The 24,226-nt window shown below is 38.1% G+C and overlaps 1 protein-coding gene across 1 annotated transcript in view; it reads right to left on the bottom strand.

The window, feature by feature from the left end:
- abr (ABR activator of RhoGEF and GTPase) overlaps positions 1–20,471 on the bottom strand; it is a 117,469-nt gene extending 96,998 nt beyond the window's left edge. The window contains exon 1 of the mRNA XM_060862828.1: positions 19,331–20,471. Within this exon, the coding sequence (XP_060718811.1) occupies positions 19,331–20,288 (958 nt within the window). The 5' untranslated portion in view covers positions 20,289–20,471. The remainder of the gene's footprint in view (positions 1–19,330) is intronic.
- Between the last annotated feature and the right edge of the window lie 3,755 nt (positions 20,472–24,226).

Raw genomic sequence — 24,226 nt, 5'->3', positions numbered from 1 at the left:
CAGAGTTTCTGTTAACAAAGCAGAACGACTTCCAAACATCCAAACAACTCGTCACCTAATGCTACACATTTCATTTGCAGAGCTACCCATCATACACTAACCTGATGCACCAGGTAGCAAAAATCCATTAGTCAACACAAACACACTCACACTCAGAAGCCCAGACTGCACACACACACTATCCTGGAGCTCTTTTGCCTCTACTGGAGTCCATTAGTACATCAGCAAAGTCCCTGCAGTCAAACCCCACACACACACACACACACACACACACGCACACACACACAGGCCTATATTTTTGAAGCCTCTCAAGGCACCAGCATTTGAGTTGTAATCATCTTCCTTCACAGTCTAAAGAATACAATGAACAGACCGAACTGGTCCTAAACCAGTGTTCTGTGTTGAGTCCATGCTCGATCACGTACACTCTGCTGCCCCCTGATGGAGGATTGAAAATTTCTTTATGGCAAATGTTTAGAGCCTGGTTCAACCGGTTAAATCAAAGAAACACAAACACTGCACTGATAACTGATAACCGAATTCTAACTAGCAGGACATGAACAGGCTGAATGATTAATGAACAAGCTACTCAATTTTCTGTATACAACTTTGATGGAGATCTGCTGTGGTTAACGTTTGTCTGTGCGCTTGTTTTGCCACTGGGGGTCACTCGGGTGGATGCTAACATAGTTGGTAAGATTGGAAAAACTCCACCTGTTCGGATTCGAATTGTGCAGCATGAACAGCATGAATGCATGGAGCCAACCTGCCTTGTATCAACTGTTCGGGCTTGTGAGGGTGGGGTTATGGTGTAGGGAATGTGTTCTAAGCAAACATTGGGCATTTTCATACAAAAGTCAACTCAAACTGGTTCCATGAAGGTATCTATGAGTTCAGTGGCCTCTCAAATGAGCAGAGGGAAGATTCAGAGCTTGAATGGGCAGCTGGGGTGGTTGTTGTTTCCACTCTGTATCAGTATGGTGTTTCCAAAAAAAGAATATATTATCGGGGCCCTTTAACAACAGGTAAAAGATGGCATGGACATTTACAGTCTGTAAAAATGACGGAAATTTGGACAGGAAATCATAGTGATACTCTGTTAATCATTACTCCGTCACCTCATGTAAAACAAACTATAACTAATCTATAGCAAGAGTTTACAACACTGTGATTGCAACAATGCAGCCATTTCCAGCAAATGCTTTACTCCTCTGATGTGAATAATTTCCCAGGAACTGTACCTTAGACCAGGTTTTTTCATCATGGATTATGGCACTTCCCTAAAAGCACAAATCCAATGGCGCCATCAAATTTGACAAATATCATCATGTTATTTAAGCTGCAATCTGAATCCCGGTTGAATCAAATTCTGTGGTAAGGATAAACCTTTGCGTCAACAAAAATCGTTTTTGTGGGTCAAAAAGAAGTCACGGGACGCATTTCTCTGAAATGTCTCTGCGTCGGCGAGTGACAAAGAGGTTGGGTGATGATGTTGGTCCCCTGCCGCTGAGTCAAAGTGCGAGTTCTGCTTCGACAAAGTCTAATAACCTCAGCAGCCTGATGACTCAACACTTAGTGCTAGCATTGTATTCTACAGAATGTGTGTGTAAGGCCTGGAATTTGCAGGGGACTTCGCCAGTCACTAGAATCCTTCATTATGTTCTCGGTCGGTGTGGATGATTAGTAATTAGCAAATGTTACGGCCTCAAAAACTCATACAACAAATACACATAAGGCCACAAGGGGGTGTGGTACATACCAAAACAAGCCCATAAATCACACACAAGACAAATGCTGCATCCATCTACCATTCTATCCATCCATATAATGAATATAAGTTAAAAAAAACCAAAACAAAAAAAAAACCCCAATGTTTTGTCAACCTTCGACCATCACGTTCAGCGCCCACTGTCCCCTGTGTTTAACTGACCGAACTGGAACCTGCTTCAGACTTCTGCTGCTGTAGTTCCATCCACCTTTATGTTCTGTACATCTGAAGCTGCTTTTCTGCTCACCACAGTTATTAAGAGTGCTTATCAGAGTTACGGCTTAATGAGGATTTGAAGCTAGTGGGTGCAAGGGTTGAGGATGCAGAAGATAGGGATAGGTGGAGAGAGATGATTCGCTGTGGCGACCCCTGAAGGGAAAAGCCGAAAGAAGAAGAAGAAGAAGAAGAAGAAGAAGATCAGAGATACAGCTGCCTTCCTGTCAAATATAACCAAAAAGCCGTTATTATACAATCAAACCAGACAATCTGGCGGCCGCAACAATCACAATACTGTGGCTAATATTGTGGTCTATTTGTTTGTCTATAGTTTAGACCGTATCACTGTGTATGCTACATGGGACAAACAAAAAGAAGTTGCAGCAAAAAAATGACTAAACAACTGCACTTTTAACTTTTATTTATCTTACTTTTCATTCCACTAGAACAGAAAAATGCAGAGTAGGTTATATGTAGTCCGTCCCCCCAGGATTTCACAAATTTTGTGGTCGCAGAAATGATCGATATTCAAATGAACTCAGTTTTTTCTGACTTAATGCAGATTTTCTGTAGAGTTGGGACAAGAAAGTCATGACATTTAATGTCCATGTCCTCGCAATTTTATGAATTAAAATAGTTTTCCTGGACATAATAATGAACAAAATAACTGAAATTTGATACTGTATACAATAGCAGTGAACCACAGCGTATCTCAGGTTTAACAAAAAAAGAAGAAAAAAAAAAGAAAGAAAGAAAGAAAGAAAAACTACAACAAAATGTAACGTCTCTTCGCCAATCCTACTCTGGTACCGGAAATACTGTGTCTGGAAATAAGTGTCTGTTACGATGTCAGGGCACATTCACACCTATCACACACCCACCTCCTACACACTGACATCACTCTGAGGTAAGCAAGGATTCTGCAGCAATTACTGATCCTCTTAGTCACTTTCATCAACTTTATCCCTCACACCATCGGTCATGAGCAAGAGAGTCGAAACGCTCTAATGGTTAAGAGTCTCTAATGGTTAACCCGAAGCTAAATAAAACACCGGTGCTACATCTCTCGGATTTAATCTGGTAGGTTACATAAACGTAAATAAAAGCCTGTATTTATATAGACTTTACTTGCTAACATGGAAATGAGACATGAACAAACGATAGAGGAAAGTTAATGTGGGTCAAATCACTAAAGCCCTGAGCAAAAAAAGTGCAGGCATCTAGTTGGAGCTCCTGATCGATACAGCCAGTGTTTCCGGTCTAATATCTAACCTTCAGCTTTCAATATGAACTTTTGATTTAATATTCTATCAGGTCTATTTAGAAGGAAGTCTGAAGGCATATTAAATTTTCATATACTCATAATGGCTGAAGTTTTAACACGATCTAATCACAAACATTAGGTGTAGCGTTAGCATCTGTATGTGTGAAAAATGTGAGAGCACGCAAAGAAGAAAACACGTGCGGCTCAGATTTCCCCTTTTTTTTAAAAAAATATATCACATTTACAGCTGCTATAATGAAAGTGAAATCAGAACTAATTATATAGATGTCCCATTACATTAAACTGAACTATAAATGGGTGGGAATATACAATAAAGTGATAATACAATACAATATGTGAAATAATGTTAAAAAAAAAATTGTATTTAAAAATGTCATTTTAATTTATGTAAATTATCAGTAATTATTTATTTACTCATTGCTTGGTTCTGGTAACTCAAGCCTCTCATTGATTATTTTTCTAGCCCAGAACCTCATGATTTATTCCTAAGCTTCATTTAGTCGCCTCGTACAAGATGCTCATGTTGTTTTAAACTCTAACAACCCATCATCAATGTGTATCAAGTCCATTTATGGAATGAAAGCCACCCATTTTGAAGCCCTTGTAGTTTTGATGTCAGACCATAAACACATTTGCATATTCATTCTAGAGAATCCTTGGCCCTGCCCTGTTATGTGCAACTGCTTTAAAGTTCTATTAGCATACGCATCTCACAAGGGTGTTATGGCAATCTTTGCTTGTGTGTGTGTGTGTGGTGTGTGTGTGTGTGTGTGCGTGTCTACCAAATGTTCCATACATTAAAGAGAGGGTAAAGTTAAATTTTAGCCAAAATTTTTAGTCCAAGTATTTGTTTCTTCAATACATTTCAGATGAAATTTTGTTTTATAGAGTAAAACCTTTGCCAAGAAGTTACTCGAAGGATAAATTACATCTATACGTGACTCAGCGACCTTGTACTGTTTCGTCCTTCGATAACTATTTATCACCAAAGTTATTTCATGTTAAGTCATGTTTCTAATCAACAGTCCTACTGCTACTTTCTCAGGTATTGTTACAGTAACATTTAGCAATTTAGTTGTAGATTTTAACAGCCTTAAACTAGACATGTGAGCTAAAAATGTATCTTTATCGTATTAGCCTGTAGTGTTACTGAACAGCATAGACATCATGCTAACAGGATGTACAGTTACAGGAACATGCCCTGCTGCAAACTATGCATCTCTACAACAACCTGCTTTTCTGAATTTCCTGTTGGTGTGTGGTGTGTGTCTGTGTAACTGTAAATGACATTTTTTTGAGACACACATATGAATAAATCCAGACTAATTGAAATAATTCTCCAAATCAGTGCTCTGACGGTTTGAATGAATGGGAAGCGACGTGCACGAAATTCTAACATCCGTTTGTTTTCACTGGTAATTAGCCTCTAAACTTCTGCTTTGATCTTTTGTAAGCTGGTCTGGGATAAGTGTAGTTTATAGAAACGTGTTAGTCAGAGGTCAAAACAAAGGGGAGAGGCGCCTCCTGCTTAACAAACAACTTTATTGTTCCCAGAAATTGTACTTGAGATGTTTACTCTGTGACTAATGTACATGAAATCTGCACACATGAAACAACTGAAACTATATTTCTAAACTAACTTCTGCCCTCATTGCAAATGTTGACGTGAGGAAAAAGTCAATTAAATTGACTTTCTTTCAAATATGATATGAATTAGAGTCTGTTCTGCGGTTTATTAAGGAAGTGGAAGTTAGGTGCAGGGAAGTTAACACACACACACACACACACACAGTACAAAAAAACGTTGAATTCTCCAATGTGTTACTCCAATGTGTTTCTGTAGCCCAGAAACTGACATACTGTAGCTAACAAGTGGTGCTAACATAATGTACTTAGGTAGAGCAGGCTAGTAAGCTACTGTACTTAGCTACTGTAAGCTAGTTATTACATCAAAACAGGGCAAAGCTGGAGTCACACCAGATGTAGCAAAAATATTGTATCTCTTATTACTAAACAACAAACTATCTAGCTAAAGTTAGCTGTTTACAGAACTGACCCGTACCTCCAAAAACCTTCTTTAGTTTATTAGCAAATTTACACAGTTTATCACTCAGTTGAGCGAATTTACCAGAATCGATCACTCAAATTATCAAATCTTTATTTTAGTAGCAATTTTACCAAAGTTTATCACTCAGATTAGCTCATTTTTAGTTTAGTAGCAATTTTACCAGAGGTTTACTCGTATTGCCAAGCTTCTGCAATATCCACTTTACAAAGCAAACAAATTTCTATTAATTAAATCGAGTGTATAGCACAAATTAAATGCTTTTCCACAAAAAATAATACTGAGGGAAATGATTGTGTAAAAATGCATCTGTGGTGTGCTTCACTGTCTGTCAGTACCAAAACAATCCTAAAACTATAAACTGTACAATCAGTTGACCGTGTGTTGTGCTAGCAGGAGCGGTATACAGTGGTCTCTCATCAGTATATGCTAATTAATGTCAAATATGAAAAATAAGCTTGTTAAATAAAGAGAAAAGGAAACAAAATAATCAGATAAAAGTAAGTGACAGACATTTCTCACATCATAAATAGCGTTGTCAATCATCGATAAACGCTTCCTTTATTTGTTTGGCTTCCACTACAGCATTTCTGTTAATAAATCATAAATACTTCCACATCCAAACAAGACTTCAGTCATCGACATATATTTAGTTCAGATCTGTAAACTGTAGCCACAGACAGACAGACAGCTAGCTCAGGAGTTTCTCTATCTTGCAACGTTTCCAAAAAGCTTGTTATTATAAAAGTAGTGTTTAACAGTTAAACAACAGGAAGTAACTAAACTGATCTTTGACCCTGTTATATCCTCCTTCAGTGTGCCCAATCCTCCAAATTTAATTCAATTTAATAAATCCATGATCTGAAACATGTTGAAAGATCTTCGTATTATTCGTAGTAATGGATAATGAGAGGATTTTACTTGTACACAATGACATATTTTTGTTTGTTTTATTATTATTGTCCATTGTAATGTTTTATTTATATCTTTGCTCGTTTGTTTAAACTACACGACTTTACAGGTCTGCATTATTTGAGCTACTGTCGATTGACTTTTTTGCTTAGCTAGAGGATTTCGGCTAGCTTAGTTCATAGTTAGATTTCAGAAAGTTGTTAGTAGTGTTAAGTAAACCCAGGCGTTTTTTTTTTTGTTTGTTTTTTTTTTGAATGAATGAATGAATTATACCTGAGACATTGTCAAAAAATCTGCCTTTTAATAATCCCTAATGAACATGAAGGTTTTCATGGGTCTTTAAACATAGGTGTGTTACAAATAAGACCCAAAATGGGTCAGAAAATAAAAAACTAATTTCCATTAAATCAATAGAAGAGAAATTAGAGGGTGAAAGGACTGTAGACTATTAAGGTGTGTAAGAAAATTTGAGAGATATAATACAAGACATATAAATACCAACGAGTTATATTTTACTGCCCTGTCATGCACAGAGAAATAAACCCTTGTACCTCAAGGACAAATCATGGTAAAATAAGCACAGCTCATTAGTTTATTGTGCTAAAAAGCGACAAGTTTTTTACTGTTCTTTTGCCACGCTTCTCTTAAAGGGATTTTATTATTAAAGTGCATGCTGTGGTTTGACAAAGCAGCAGATGTGCAGTCAACCTCGCTTTATATTTATTTCCACACAGTTCCTGATAACAGTGTTTAAAAATAGTACTGAAAGAAGCAGATGCAACACACGTCTAAATAGAGCAGGTAAGGAAGCACATAATGTCAGGTTGACAAGTAACAGAGAATTGCATGCACACAAACTTACTGATAACCATCGCGTGAAAGCATCAAGTGAAACGTCTTTATCGTTGGCATCTTCATCAATAAAATGGTCAACGCTTCAAACGTGTGAAGATGTGCTTTTTTGTTTTTCTTATCTTCTCAGCTTGACCACACTGGGCTGGTAGTGCAGTTATTAATAAAGAAAAAAAATCCAGCGGAAAAACAAGACCAAGGTTTTATTTCAAGGTCCACCGTCACCATTTTTAACAGGTATGATTGAAAGGGTGTGAGTTTGAATCCCAGGTTCACTAAGCTGCCACCGCTGGTCCTCTGAGCATGGTCTTTGATAAGGGCATCTGCCGAATGCCATGAATGTGAACAAGCAATAAATGCACTCCCTCTCTCTCTCATATCGATCGCAGTGACATTAGCCCATGAGAGCTCATGTATGTGAAAGAGAGCATATTTCCAAACAAGCCATGTGATTTCCTTCAGCGTCCAGTATTTTAGCTGTTTGATGACAATACAATCAATTCAAAAATCTCAACTAGCTAGTTAGTAAGTTACCTGCTAACTCGTTCTTGTACAGCAATATTAACACTCGCTAAACTTTTGGTAGCACAGAGAGCTCAGGAACTGTGAGAATATGCTGACAAAATCCAAAAATAAATTCAAACATTCAAACAATTATATAAAAAAAAAAAGAAAAAAAAGAAAAGAAAGAAAAGAAAATGGTGGATTTGTAGAGCATCATAATTAGTCAAGAAAGTCCTGTTACCTATGAGAGCTCTTCAGGGATTGCTGTTTAACTAACAGCAAAGACAGATGCAATTTCATACATTAAAACAAATACATTTATATATTATACAAAAAAATAAATGAATTTAAAAAAGGATATCTATAAACACATTTTAGCTCTCGTCAAGAACATTGAGAATGATGTGTTGCACCTCATTCGATGGCCATGGAGCAAAAACTAAGAAGGCTCAGAATGCATTGTGGGAGAATATTAAAGAAATCAGGCTTTAGATCTAGTACTTGATTTGCTCAGATGATGCAATAAAAGACTGAAGATATAAACAGATGGTGCCTTGGGGGAAAAAAGTGCATTTCACTTTCATTCATTTGTTGAATTTTCACTGGAACTTTTATGTAATTTCTGCAAGTTTTGCTCTGTCTATGTTGATCAGTAAACGTCTTTGTTATGTCTCCATTATGCAATAATTCATCCAATCAATATAAACAAATATCGCTGGAATTTATGTCAAATTCAGTGTGCTGGGGAAAAGTGTTGTACGAACCTAAGTTAGTAAGCAAGCACTGAAGGCAAACTGCTATAGTGTGAGAGGAAAATAAAACACTTCAAGACATTTTTCTTTGGAAACCATTTCAAATATTGTACGCTGGTGATATTGTGCTGTGTAATCAAATCGAGTAAATCGAGTTTAGTACTGCTTAAGTAATAATGATAGAGCAGTGATGGAGCAGAGACACAGTATGAGAACACAGGAAACACAGGTTTCACTCCATCAGTCCTGTTACGCTGAACGCACACTGCAGACCACTGCTGCAAATGCACAAAGCTGATGCATGAATGTACAGGGGAAACGAGTCTTACCAACACACACACACACACACACACACACACTCTCTCAGGCAGTCATGTACACCGTGGTCTGCACCCAGGCGTAGGCTGTTCACACCCATCAAACAGCGTATGCGCCTCGATGGCGTTCTTGACATCCAAATCGCTATGACAACGTGCTTTTTAAACCCCAATCACCATGCCGATGTGTTAAACTGTGATTTTCATCACCAGCTGGAGGCCTGCTGCCATCAGAGCCAAAGGTAGAAGCCTGTAAACCTGCAAGTAAAAACACTTCATTTTCTGAGATTCAATGAAATCAACGATTCCTGGTAGTCGAGTTTTAAGTACGAGGTAAAGACTCAGCCGGGAGGTTAACACACGTTACCTCATCTTTATTCAGGTGATTCACTCACCTGGCAGATTTCTTGTCTCCAATTTCAAATAAGTAAGACCCAGTCATGATTTCAGGAAGCGGAAAGCGCGTATGAAAAAGAGCTCTGAATGTGTCATTCCAGAAAGGACATGATTCTGGTTTCATTATTCATTTGAGAGACGCTGTTATGCGAGTCAGAACAATATCCAGGCGTAAAGCTCAGACGTGTGAAGCTGGAGAATTGCTCAAGATGACAAAAGAATACAACAGTGCTCTGGAATTAAAAAAAAAAAAAAACAATACGTTGTACAGATAGTACAGAAATGCTGAGAAAGGGACCGTCAATGCAGTAACATAAAACTCTGAACACTGTTCAATGATCATCCCAGCATGATCTAACATGCTTTCTCTCTCACACACGCACATACACACAAACGTACACACACTCTCTCTCTCACACACACACACCTTTCTGCTACAGCTGAACCCTTTGCTTTGGTAGGAGCAAATCACAGACATTACATAAAATGCAAAACTCTGCAGAAATACAAGTCGTACCACCCACACTACACCTACTCACTCACAGCTTTAAAAACACATCCAATACCAGGGGATCAGGGAACAGGACGGAACTAATAACACAACTACGACAACAACCACCTTTGTGATGATTAACAATCAACGATTCAACCAACAAAGATTGTTTACCGCTATAAATATTGCACATCGGCTCGGAGTGCTAAGGTTTTGTCTCGTCAAGGTGCTTCAAGTGAGGAAAATAAACATGTACCTGTCTTTCCTTCCGTTTGCCGATTTTAACAGGACGTGAGACGGTCAAGTCTAGGAAAAAAATGTTTTTTTTTGCTAACAAACTGCTGCCAGTTCTGGAGTAACTGTTATAAGCAAAGCTGTTTAAATATAATATATTTAACATTAAGATCTGTCTCAGTTTATTCGGTTTTGTCCATTTGGTGCACTGATTGATTTTTTGATCAACAGTGTTAGCATTTGGTTCACTGAGAGTCATTAATTGGTTTGACCCATCACCATCATTGGCTCAGTTCAGCTTCTTTCCATTTCATTAGTCAAGGTTCAGTGCATATGTGGACAAATTACACTGGCATGCATATTGTGTAGAAATCTACTAAAAAGATTATTTCATATAAACCTCTGTGATGATTCATTAAAATTAATCGGTTTAATCATGAGATTCATCACTTTTATACTATAACACCATAATGGAATTTTTCCCTTTATTTCCTTTATAAAGGTTTTATGCAGAAGCCTTTCACAAAATGTACCAAGTAACACAAAAAAACTGGAACCATCAACCAACCAAAGAAGAAGGAACCATTTTCCAGTTCCAACAAGGATCAAACTGAATCAAATCCAACGACTTACAAGCAATGTGGAAGTGGAAAATAAATAGGCAAGTTTATAACAGTCAATTAGGTGCAGGTGAGTTGTGAAAAGAACACGTGGCTTTTGTCAGTTTACACAATTTTGGCTAACAAACCTGTTCAAAAAATATGATTTAGTACATTTACAGTTGTCTAGTGTCTGGATAAATGGAAAAACACCAAAGCATACACAAGCAGGTCATGGGCAGACACTGAATGTTGTCATCTCCAATGCTTTCAAGCTTCGTGCAAGTGCACACACACACACACACACACACACACACACACACACACACACACACACACAGCGTGCTTTTCATGCTTTGCTTGTTCACCCATCTCTTTGTTAAAACAGTGAGAAGTGGACTTGCCCAGGCCCATTCCTGTGGTTCATGTCTGCGATGAGAGACCTTTGCGTGTATGTGTGTGTACGTGTATGTGTGTACGTGTATGTGTGTTTGAGCTGTATGTGAGGCTTGAAAGCTTATAGGGAAGAATATTCCAAAACAACTTCCTTCTTCAGTCTAGACATTGACTGTATTCCTTTAACATAATCAGTACTAACAGCACACCAAACACTCTGCACTCATAACAGTATTACAAAACGCTAAGAATACCTAGCAAGCAACGCTGTAAAGTGCACCTTGTTCGGCTTTTGTTTCTGCAGCCCTGCCACTGCTAACCAACTGTAAAACCCTTTGCTGTGGTTAGTGTGATACTTTGCCCTCAACGCAGGAAATAAAAAAAAACAACAACAAAAAAACAAAAGAAAAAAAAAATCACACTTTGTTACTAATACATACAAGACTTATATAATATCATCCTTAAGCTCACTAATACAGGCTAAGAATCAAAGAAATGTTAGTCTTTAGTGTCCTTGGACTCCTCCTCCTTTCACAGTCCAACTATAAACATGTAACTGAGTATATTAGGGTCTTGCTCAACAGTGAAGCACAGAAGTCAGACGACAGTAAATAGCAAGCTGATGCCAATTCGCAATTCTGTGTCTCACACATATGTGCATCAAAATAGCATCAACAAGTATGATGTAGCTTCGAGTCCACTGCTTTTAAAGGTGCTCTGTTTCTGTTGTGTTAGTGGTTTTGAAGTCTAACACCACAAAAAGTTTTAGGCTCTCAGCACTAGCAAATATGCTTGTAACAAGATCGATCGATCGATCGATCGATCGATCGATCGATCGATCGATAGATAGATAGATACTGTAGATAGATAGATAGATAGATAGATAGATAGATAGATAGATAGATAGATAGATAGATAGATAGATAGATAAGTGTTCACATAAGGAGGTGAATTAATTGGCTGGAAACGTTTCACCTGAAAAACACAACAGATTTTGAGTGAAAAACACTCACTGTTTTTCTAACTGCATGCTGAACAGAAATATATACGTCTGCCTTCCATAAAAAAGACGCCCCCCAAAAAAAAGAAAAAAAAGAAATTGTCCCAGTAATAGAAACCTACTATACCGTCAGTAGGAGTTGAATAAAAAAGATGTGATGACTAAGTATTGATATATTGAAGTTTATTTAGCATTAAGTCTCCAGTGTTTGTGCTTTGTAAAACTGTGAGGTAAATGTTAATTATTTTTTTTAATATACATTTTCCAACATGGATAGCGCTCTGGTTTTCTTGTTAACAAAAAGCAGCATTGTTTTTTTTTTTTGTTTTTTTCTTGACAACTTCAAGCAGGTCTTGCAAGTTTCTAGGTAATAACATGGAACAATACATATTCATGGATTAAATGTAAATTTATACATATGTGATATGTATTTTTTAAATATATAGCTCCTATATCTATATCTACTCATTGTCATCTTGTCCTTGATTATTTTCTTATAACAGTCCAAGTGTTTCATTTCATTCATTCAAGTCTGGACAATTCTATTACAAATTAACACATAAACCCAAGATATCCTACTTGTGTCTCCTTGTGTCTCCTTATCGTCCCAAGCCGATATTGTGCAATGAAAATGTGTATATTAGGTCATGTGCTTTAAAAAGTGGTGAATATCGACACAATTTACAACAACCCTTAAACGTATAACTAAACGTGCAATGGAGAATTAAACTGGTGTATACTTTATACATCATTTCCATAGTAGTCACTGCACAAATGTCAGGCATACGTCATGGTCTTTATCAACTCTCATCAAAGTGAGGTCTCTTAAGGAAAAGGGTCTGGTAAGAGATAAGGAAAGTGGCAGTTTCAGTTACTATTACATGGTTACCTACATTTCTGAGTTATTACCCTGGAAAGTCCAGCTACACACATAAACGTTACTTCAGTTCTGACTCAACAGTCAGTTGATGAATTGATGCTGTATATATACCTCATCTTCTTTACTGGCTGAGCAGGAAGCAGCTTGGCCGAATGTGGCTGAAGGATTTTAAACAAAGCTATTTGTAAGTAAGCTTAAAAGTAAAAAGGAGGAAATCATACAACCGGTTGCCCAAGACTAGCAGGATTATATTACAATTCTTGCAGCGTTATCAGGGTGTTATCTTGGTCCTGGAAAGGTTCCTGGAGTAAATTCCTGGTGTGTTGATGTGAGATACAGATAAAAATTACATGTTTTGGTAAATCACAGCTCCCTCGAAAAAAGCAACAACAAGTCGTAATTGGTAATATTAGTGTAATATTAAGGTTAAAGCTAAACATTTCTTTCTAGTACAAAGCAAATTTGGACAAAAAGGTACTTGATCACTATCAGTATGAATATTAACACAACTAACAAAGCTGTGGTGTAACGTGACCCCACCAAAGCAATTTGCCTATTTTATCTATTAACGTACATAGCACTATTAGTTTTATTGATTTATAGTTACATTTAACAGCTATAGTCTTTTCCTTGTTGGATTTTGTTTTTTTTCCTTAAACCAAATGCAAGTAAATAAAAAGCATAGTTGTAGCTATATTAACAAGAACACAAGAATGAACTGTCTTGAACCCATGTTTGTACCTTTCATGAAGGCTAAATGGCACATTAAACTTCACCTTACCTACAATATCTGATGAATCTAACCTAGAGGTCCCTGTCTGAGTTGTACTATAATAAGCCATGATTTTTTAGAATGAGCATTGCTCTATAATAAGTTCAATATTAAGTCATCAAGCAATGTGATATAAGCATTATGATGATCTATAGCATTATAGATCACCAATCCCTGATGTGATAGTGATGTATTTTTAAACCTTTACTTCAAGTCAAAGGCCTGCATACCGCAAATTCATTATGATAAAGCATAGACTCAACATTGACCGGTCAAACCAAAGTTCATTTTCAAATGCAAGCCTTCAGAAGCGGAAAAAAACGCCTTGGAATCGAGAGTCAGGGTTAAACATTACAGCCCGTTTCCTTCTGTGGGAAATTCAACTGTGGAAAATACAAGTGGTCAGACTGCATTCCTCAGAAAACAGCACAGAAAATAAAGTTGAGTAACACGGTACAATCAGGCAGCTGGGGCTTCTGATTCATTGCTCAGTACTGAGCCAGTATTTCACGCTGTACAGTAAATAATAAAATCTGCACTTTCCTAAGCCCAATGTATGATTAACCCATATGAACAGAACAATCTCAGAGCCTTGGTACAGAAATCATCCTTTCCTGTAATACTGTGAGTTAATTACAGTAATATGTCAATTCGAAATGATCATACAGTGACATTAACAGTACTTTTACAGGTGAAGTATTTAACCTATACAGAGTTTTATTAAAGTACAAGCAAGAAACCTTTAACATTTAAAAATGCAGAGCAGAAAGAAAAGAGGAAGTAAAACCCTAGTTAACCATAACAACTTGCTGACTGTTTTCATAGTTTACCTGAGAACGAATTGTCGTCAATGCTGGACACTATTAGCATATTGTGGCCTCGGAAAATGTGTTTCAAGTGTTCACGATAGTGAACACACACTAATACAAAAATACAAGAGCAGCCACTGATCAGTCATAGCATTAAAGTCAGTTCTCAAGACCTTTAAAGGTTTGCTGTGGTATCTGGCACCTAGATGTTAACAGCAGATCCTTTAATCTTTTAAATTGTGATGTGGGTCCTCTATGGATCTGACTTGTTTGTACAGTCTGCAACAATTGGCTTGATTCATCAGATCAGGCCACCGTCTTCCATGTGTATTTTAACAGTTTGTGCTACAGTAGCTCTTCTGAAGGATTGGACCAGACATGCTAGATTTCATTCACCATGTGAAATCAACAAGTCTTGTATGTCCATGACCCTTTTGGTGGCTCACAAGCTGTCCATCTTTGGACACCTTTTGGCATGTACTAACCACTGCATGCCGGGAACAACCCACAAGACCGGCTGCTTTCACCTATTGGGCCTTTTTTCCTGCTTTCAACACATAAACTTTGATAATCGAATATTCTCTTGCTACCTAATATATCCCACCCTTTGACTGGTGTAATTATATCAAGACAATCAATGTTATTCACTTCACATCAGAATACAAACATCCAAACTCTGCTGTGTAATAATTTTATAAATACAGCAAGCTCAAAATATTAGGTCTTACTTGTTTATAGGTATTTTTCACATACACACATTGGCAAAATATCCAACAATACTTGAAATTACTCACAGACACTGTATATGATGAAATCTGATATAACTACACCATTAATTGTATTTAAGAAATATAACACAAGCAGTCAACACTAGGGTGATAATTTTCCAAGAACAGCTCATCCTGAAGTGGATGACAGTTAGCCTCCTCCGAGAATTCTTTATTAATTTAAGTATAACATGTATGTTTTATCCATTTAATGTTGTGAAAGCTGGCATGTTTAAATAGGTATAAACAGTAGTTGCTTCGACAGCCTCTTTTCCCACTTCCCACCTCTTGAAGATAATGATACAAAAAAAATGCAGTTTGTCATGTTACTGAGAAACCACAACCCCTCCGGACCTGGAGACTTTCCATATCAGAAAACTTCAAACTTCATCAAAAAACAAACCCTAGGAACTTAAAAATGACTGAAGATTCCTCCCAAAAACACTAAATAAACAAATTTCCTCACAGAAAATGTGATCAAGCACCTCTGTCAGAGCAACTCTGAATTAGAATAGCATCAACTTCTGTTCTTTACTTCCCCACTGACCTACCTTGTTATGTTAATGTTTGCTATGTGGGTGTGTTGGCTAATAGATTTTGAACGAAACTTGAACGAAAAGGACACACACCATTTCACAGCATGTCACATTTTGTCGGTGAAGTATCTGTGCACTTAGCAACCAAACTTTGCAGAGAGTCAGCACTGTGTTTACTGGGAAATTCCTCGTTCTGGATCATTCCTAACAAATGCAACAGATTTCTTTGATTAAAATGATTAAATGCTTTACAAAATGCAGTAGCAGGCTTATCCTTTATTGTGGTAATAAGTGATACATTTATTATACCATGATTTTTCCCTACTGTTTACTGGATTACATAAACTTTACATATGGCTCATTAATGTGTGTAAATTGCTTCCATTGCCAGAAAGTCTCTCTTTCCTCCTCTGTACGTGGTGCTTACGGGTGTGGTTGTAGAAGACTTTCCAAATTAACAACTAGACACAACATCCTAACAGACGTTGTGATTTCCATCAGTTTTGCCTATTAAATAAGCAATATCTGTGAGAATGGACATGGGTAAATAAACAGCCTAAGAGAACTCCAAATGATTGGACTGATACAGTTGTAATTAGCTTCACAGTTGTAAATTCTGGTCATTAAAATGTCTATTCGTTCATATATTAATATTTTACTCTTTTTTCTTGTTTTCTTTGTTACTAAATATATATTTCCAAGTACACAATACCAAAACATAAAAATAGCTAACTCAACTCACTAATCAAATAGCTAGCTGCCTAGTACAAGCACAAAATATCTTTAACTCAGCCTTAACGCAACAATCATGTCTGATAGCTGTTTTAAAATAGATCATTGTTTATTTTGGTTAGTCACACAGACCATTTTAATTCAATCAGGTGTGTAACAGCTACTGATACTGATACTGAATCAGGTCTCCACATTAGCACTTTTTGTGTTTTCAAAGGCAGAGCAGAGATGTGAATGGGGGATGGGCTTTCAGGTGACTCCTGAGGCGATCGGTTTGTTTTTAGCCGTCAGCTAATTCTTGGTATTTTTCCCCAGGACACTGCTGACCTAAAGAATCTTGATGAAAGCACTTTACAATGGCAACATGCTGTCTCTTAAGGTTTTAAAGTATTTGCAGCAAACATTACTCAAAATAAGTAATTTTTACTTTACCCAACACTAGATGTGACAATGACTAGGCAATTACCTAGAACAGTGTTACTTATTGCGTGGCTCGCGAGCCTCCTGCGGTTCGCCAAGCTTTAATATGCGGCACGCATGGCAGTAAATAATACGATGATATGATCATGTGGTTAAAATGTATTTTTCATTTAAATAACATTAAAAACAATCAGGGAAGCATAGAAAAACGAATGTGCTCTATTACAAATAATAATATATATTTATATATATTATTTGACTCGTCACTGACTCACTGCGTTCCGCAATAGCCAGTTTTTGGCGGCCTGCCGGAAGCTAGTTTGTGTTTCATGCTAGTTAACAACTTGTGTTTACTGTACACACACGGACTAAAAAATGGATCGATTTCTTATCAAACAATCCCGTGCACAAAATGAACAGCAACTAAGCAATGTGACAGTGACAAAAGAGGTAACTGATGGGGAGCATGCATCATCCGCAACTCGAGTAATTATTGTATTGCAATATTGTACATTGTATTTAAGCAGATAAGCTATTTAAGACTGAATAACTTGGCATACTTTGCGGTGAAAGTGGCTCTCCTATTGACTTTGTCCTATCAGTGTGGCTCACATGAAAATAATAGTGAAGACCACTGACCTAGAAGAACATAGTGTCTACATATAAAGGACAAAAAAACTCCCTTTAAAGTTTCCAAAACAGTTTAATGTATACATCATTTTTTTATGGTACGTCATTTACCTAAATAAAAATAGATTCATGGTATGTCACTTACAAAATGTAATAAAATTTTAAATGGTGACAAGGGCTAAAGCTGACACACTAAATTTGGGGAATTCAGGTTTCATAGTGAGATGGATCTGGTTTCATACTCACTCCTCACAGTGCAATTATAATTCCACCATAATGTGACTGCACCATAATTTTGTACTTCTTTGTCATAAGGCTAGGCTAATCCTGTACTATAAAAATCACCCAAACCTTTAAAAACTACATTCAAACCATGAGCAACACCTCTAGTAACATTTGTCAGTATAGGTTCCCAACACCTCTAATAGGACTTTTATACTCTTATACCAAAAATGACTATGATTTCTTGCATGTAATCATAAAAACAATAGTCTTGCTATGATACCTTTAATATTTCTCAACACAAACCTGTAAACCTGCAGGCTCAGCTAATAAGGGAATGATAATGTCGAAAGAGCTCTGATGTATGTACTGTATCGAAAACGGAAATAAGCGAGATTCCTCAACAGGGTGGCAAATTGCAACATGGAAGCTGGCAATATTCCAAGGGCCCTGAATACACAAGTTGAGTGAAAGTTTTCCAAGAGAATAAAAACTGTCTGGGCTGGGGAGCTTGAAGCGTTACATTGTCAGGATGCCGAAAGTATGTCCTAGTGATGGTGCACCATTTTGGCACGTAGTTAACGGTACAGTCGAAATTCTTTTTTTTACTTCTTGCTAGTACAAGAGATTAAAGTGTAAAACATCATCTCAGAACAAGTGTACTACGTAGCTGAAAAATGTTTGAAAAATGGTCCCTAATGTTTGTTTGCATTTTGATTGGCCTCATGTCGTTCATTTCACAGATACTCCCCAACACTCTTTCACACCTTCATAAATGATCAGGAGGAGGTGCTGCATGTTTATAGAGCTGTAACTTGTTTGGATGTCCGAGTGCATAAAACGATCTCATGTGAACCAGCATACGTTTTGAAGGCAGAGCTTTGTGTACATGGGTGAAAATGGGGTGGGCTCAATAAAGAAAAAGGGTATTTATTTAATCATTCAACTAATAACTAATCTCAGTCATTACCACATTTTAAAGGTGCATTCGATAAGATTCATCTTTTTTTCCTCCACAATTTTGCCATGAAGATTTTAGACCTCCTCTGAGATGAGACCGACTCTGTGATCCTGATGCATCTAGAGATTTACCAGCTCCAGTTAGACTCTGCTATGCTAAAGAGGAGACACCATCTACATGTGGTCTTTGAGGACAACAACCTCATCATCAATACAACATTTGTCAGACTGTATATTTATAATCACACCTCCGGTGTCACCCATATGAGGATGAGGTTCCCCTTTGAGTCTGGTTCCTCTCAAGGTTTCTTCCTTTACGATTCAAGGGAGATTTTCCTCACCACAGTCACCTGAGTCACCTCAGACTTGCTCATTGGGGATAAATACAAACACATTTAAATATATCTAATATTAATCTTGAATTTTGTATGACAAAATTCAAGCACCTTTGGTTCTATGTTTATGTTCTGTAAAGCTGCTTTGAGACAACGTCGATTGTACAGAGCGCTATACAAATAAACTTGAATTGAATTGAACATTAGGTCTCAAAGGGTTAGGAATGGTTTGACATTTAAATTGTTCCAGCCAGTGTTCATGAAGCTCAGCCCCCCATGTCTCAGGTGGAACATGTGGTCTAGAAAATAACTGATAGCCAAAGACAAAATCTTTCTGGGCCGGAAAATAGTTTGAGTCCTAATGAGTTTTCTATGCTTTTGATAAGGCAACTGTTTAACCCATTGGGTCTTTATATCTTCTAGGTTATTTGGACAAGACCTGAATACATAATTGTCCATTATTCCAGCTTTAACTTACCTACTGATGAGGAGTCTTCATGCTCGGAGCTGAGGTATCCGTCACTGCGCCTGTCCGGTGTGCTGCGGCCCGAACCGTAGCTCCCTCGGATCGGGACAGACGGAGATAATCTCCCGTCATCCCCAGAATCAAAATCCCTACTATACCGAAATGGTCTGAGCGACGAGTTGCGGTTCTCCCGCATCTTCTGATCGATCAAGTTCTTCCGCACGAAGTTCTCGTTTAGCTCCACGTCGTCGTAATCTTTGTCGCTGTCGCGCTCCGATTCCCGTCTCCTTCTACCGCATTCACCATGGAGATGTGAGGAACCTGAACCAGTACCTGCAGTGTTTTCCTTCACCAAAGCGGGCTTTTTACGCGGAGGAACCAGGATGGGTTTACCAGTTTTGCTTCCTCTGACCGGCTCCTCCATGCTCTTGCACCCGATTGCGTGCAGCTTGATCCCCGGAGGAGCGCGCATGCTTTCCCCGTGCGTCTTTGCTTGTTTGGTGGCCACGACATCCGCGTCATGCTCCTTGGTGCCCCATCTCTCCACGTCGTGATCTTTGGCGCCCCATTTCTCTGCGTCATGCTCTTTGGTGCCCCATTTCTCCGCGTCATGCTCTTTGGTGCCCCATTTCTCCGCGTCATGCTCCTTGGTGCCCCATTTCTCCGCGTCGTGCTCTTTGGTGCCCCATCTCTCCGCGTCGTGGTCCTTGGTGCCCCATCTCTCCGCGTCATGCTCTTTAGTGCCCCATCTCTCCGCGTCGTAACTTTTCCTCTTCTGCGCAACGGTGGTCTGCAGGTAGATCACCTTGAACTTCTCCATCGCCAGCTCCTGCTGCAGGCTTTTCAGCCGCGCTTTACATCTCTCCAGCTCGTTCTCGATATCCTCCACGGAGGTCAGGTTCATCCTGGGCACCTCTCCGTCTGGAAATTCATTCCTCCAGTGCTTCTCAAATTCCTCCTGTTCCCACATTTTTATTTATTTATACTATTTTTATTTCCTCTTTCTTAAAAGAAAAGTGGTCCCAAGGGGTTAAATGCCCCCAAAAAACGTCCGCAAACTCTAAACTAATCTATTTTGTTTATAGAAATGCTCATTTTCTTTGTACCTCGCTTGAGATTCCTTCCACGCAAAGACAGATCCGTGTAACAGAGTCGGAGAGAGAAAAAAAAACAACTTTCAACTTCCGTAACTTTGGGAAGCGCTGACGTCACCGTCCTGAAATCCAATCACAGGAGCCCGTAGGAAGTACGCATACTACCGTACTGACTAGTATGCAAATGCGCATTGTGACGCAATAATTTGTGTACACTGTACACAAACTTTACAAGGATACCTGTTGGTGGCGCGCTACGCAAATATAACATCTCATTATTAAGAAACAAATAAATAATTAAAGAAAGAAAGAAACTGGAATACATTACGTACCTTGAAAAGGGTTCACGCTACAGTTTATGGGTCCAGATAGAACCTCATAGTTCCAAAGAATTTACCTTTTAAGTTTCTCTTAAGGTCTAACATTGTTTGTAATATTTTTGGGCAAAATATTTTTGTTATGTTTGGCTAGCCGTTATGACAGACTGTTATGGATATCTGGCCTCATTCATTCATCTTCTACCGCTTATCCGAACTACCTCGGGTCACGGGGAGCCTGTGCCTATCTCAGGCGTCATCGGGCATCAAGGCAGGATACACCCTGGACGGAGTGCCAACCCATCGCAGGGCACACACACACTCTCATTCACTCACGCAATCACACACTAGGGACAATTTTCCAGAGATGCCAATCAACCTACCATGCATGTCTTTGGACCGGGGGAGGAAACCGGAGTACCCGGAGGAAACCCCCCGAGGCACGGGGAGAACATGCAAACTCCACACACACAAGGCGGAGGCGGGAATCGAACCCCCAACCCTGGAGGTATGAGGCAAACGTGCTAACCACTAAGCCACCGTGCCCCCCTCAAGACAACACACACATCCAAAATAATATGCAAAGTATTATGGTGCAATAAGTGTCCAGCTAATGAAAGTGATTTATTCTGGTCAGGGTGGCAACGGATACAAAGCCCATCCGAGGTTTATTGGCTAATTAGAATAGCTGAGCCATGGAGCAGCATGAGGAGAACTCGGTCTGTAACAAAAGTCAAGTGTGTGTCGAATATTTGTTATCCCTCTTGAGGAGCCCTTAATGTGTTAATCTGTAAAACCTATTAGAGTATGATTTGACAGACATGATTCCCAGAACAAAAGTTAAAGAAAGCGGTAATTAGCCAAAGATCCGTAAGGAATATTTAGTTCTATGTATGATTGAGTCATCATTCTAGCAGGAATCATTCCGACTGTCTTCCTTCAGCACTTGTATGAATAGGAATAATTATGTTACCAATTTGTACATATAATAATACAGACTAATCTTAAGCCTGCTATTAGCCGAGACAAGCATTAGGTAAAAAAGGTGAAATGATCAATATATAAGAACATCACAAGGTGTTTCATAAGTGACTTTTTTCACTCTTCCTCACAGGCCAAAAGCAATTCAACTCTCATTCAGATTTCACTCAATAGCATTAGCTGAAGAGGACAAATGTGATATGGGTATTGCGGTGTCGGTGGAGTAGAATAATGGACAGGCTCCATTGCTATGATGTAACTGAAGACGAGAGACATGTATACTGATAGCCCCAGACCAGCAATGCAGAGAAAGGAAAGAGGGTGAGGTTTAGGGGCATGGGGGCATCCTGCTTCAGAGAGTCTATTTGTCATCAGATTTCAAGATCATTTGACGTTTTGGAGCTTAACACGTGAAAAAAAGAAGAGCTATCGGAACTCGTGAAAGAGAAAATCATGCAGGAGAATGGAGATGAGTGAGATTTGAGTATGCATCAGATAATAAATGAGTCTGACTTTTGCACTCTGGTCCATAAATACATAATGAGATGTAGGTCATTCATGAACTTCTTATTGTAATGGAAGTAGGAACCGTATTAGCAAAGGAATAAAGCGGTCGTTTGCAAAATAGCTAAGGATGTTCAAACTACGTTAATTTCCTTGCATGACAGAATCTCACTGCATGGCAGAGGTAGAAGGGAGAAACCAAAGACCATATTAGATCATCTTGTATTTGATACACATCAATGCATTCGACTCATGACTTAAAAGCCAACCCGAGAACGAGTCTTCCAGTAAGCTCCAGCTTCGAGTAGCAGTATCACTTATGCAGAGGGAATAGTTCATACAATTTCATTCATAGCAGGAAAGATAATTGCCATATGGCTGTTTTAGAAGCCTTTTTGGACCTAGTCCCAGAATGAAAATAACCTTAAAGGTGTTTTTGATTAGGGTGTCAGGTTCATCGAAGGATCAGTAAGCTCAAGGTAATCACTGTGTTGTTTGGTAGAAAAAGGCTTGACTTTAAAGTATCAAATTGTCATTTTAATACCCCTCTACTTCATGTAAGATGACCCAAACAACCACACACCCACCTAGTGAAACTATGTTTGCCTCATGAGTTGGCTTTCAAGGCAAAATCTTAGATCATCTTGGCATGGAACAAATATCTGAGCTAGAAAAATATAAAAGAATAGCTAAAATACAAAAACTAACAATGGTCTCTTGCATAGCAATATTACACATGACAAATGTTCTAAAGGATTTTTGACACCATATGATTTTTTGAAGTCAATCAGACATTCAATCAAACATTACAAAGGGCAACTTTAATAGAAATGTCCAACCATTTATGGATAAAAACAAAGCAAATCACAAAGATCTGTCAGCTTATTGTTTGTAAAGTGATTAGTGTGACAAAAAGCAAAACTATATCATAAAGGATATAACTGTCATACACTTGCGGTGGATATCTGCATTATTACCAGGTCTAATTTCAGTAAAGGAGCAAGTGGTCATTTTTAAAGCCTTCAGTTTCCAAGAATTTCTCTATATGTACCATATAATCTGTTTTTTAACTAGTTATCTGGTTTTAACTAATTGTGCAGTTCCTTTCTACAACTAGCTGCATCGGATATAAGACGATATTGTTATCTTTGATACTACATGATTAATATAAGGAGGGAAATACATTTAAACATTATAAAGGGAACATTTAATATAACTGTCCACACAATGCAGGTCAATAAAGCTACAAACAATTTAATAAAAAATGATACCATTTATGAGCTGGGGTGTAGCTACATTCTGGGCCATAAAAATAAAAAGGTATTACTAAAGTTTAAAGTTACACAATCCATTTTAATATGAACACTAGTACACTTGCTCTTTTAGGGCGTTATCCTGTCTACCTATTTAAAGGTTGAAAATGTGGCTGATTATTTTTAGTATTGTGTGACAAAAAAGCAGAAGTCAATCTTGCGGGACATTGCTCATACATTCACGGTGGATACCTGCTCCTCCCACCAGAGAACTGAGAGATTGCTCAGGGTTTTTTTTTTTTTTTACTCTTCCTAGGAATTTTTCTGGAATAATAATGTTCTGACTGGAAATTTTACAGCCAGTATTCTAGCTTAATGAGCACAATCGCAATAGCTCCTATCAGCTACAGGATATCCTTGTTTTTAAACTTTCCTAATATTTACTTCCCTTTTCGGTCTCTGTTTTATCTCCAGCTTCTCACACTATTCCTTGGGATACCATTCCTTCAGGAGTGCTAGATCTACATTATACATTAGGATATTATTATTATTGTAAGTGTCTTAGATTTTTCTTTACTTGCACACTGCTACTATAATTTAATGTACAGTCTACATTCTGGGTCTTGTCTGATATGATAAATCCCAACAGTGATTGAGTTACTCTTTCAGACTTTATTCTATTATAGAGAGCTTTTGTGCTATCACATGTGCCCTGCCTTTTCCAGCAAGTGAAAGTATTTTCTGTCAGCTAACCCTTGT

Source organism: Tachysurus vachellii, chromosome 26 (assembly GCF_030014155.1).
Source record: "Tachysurus vachellii isolate PV-2020 chromosome 26, HZAU_Pvac_v1, whole genome shotgun sequence".
Taxonomy (NCBI): Eukaryota; Metazoa; Chordata; class Actinopteri; order Siluriformes; family Bagridae; genus Tachysurus; species Tachysurus vachellii.
Note: the sequence above shows the minus strand (reverse complement) of the source record. Positions and strands in the feature narration are given on the sequence as shown.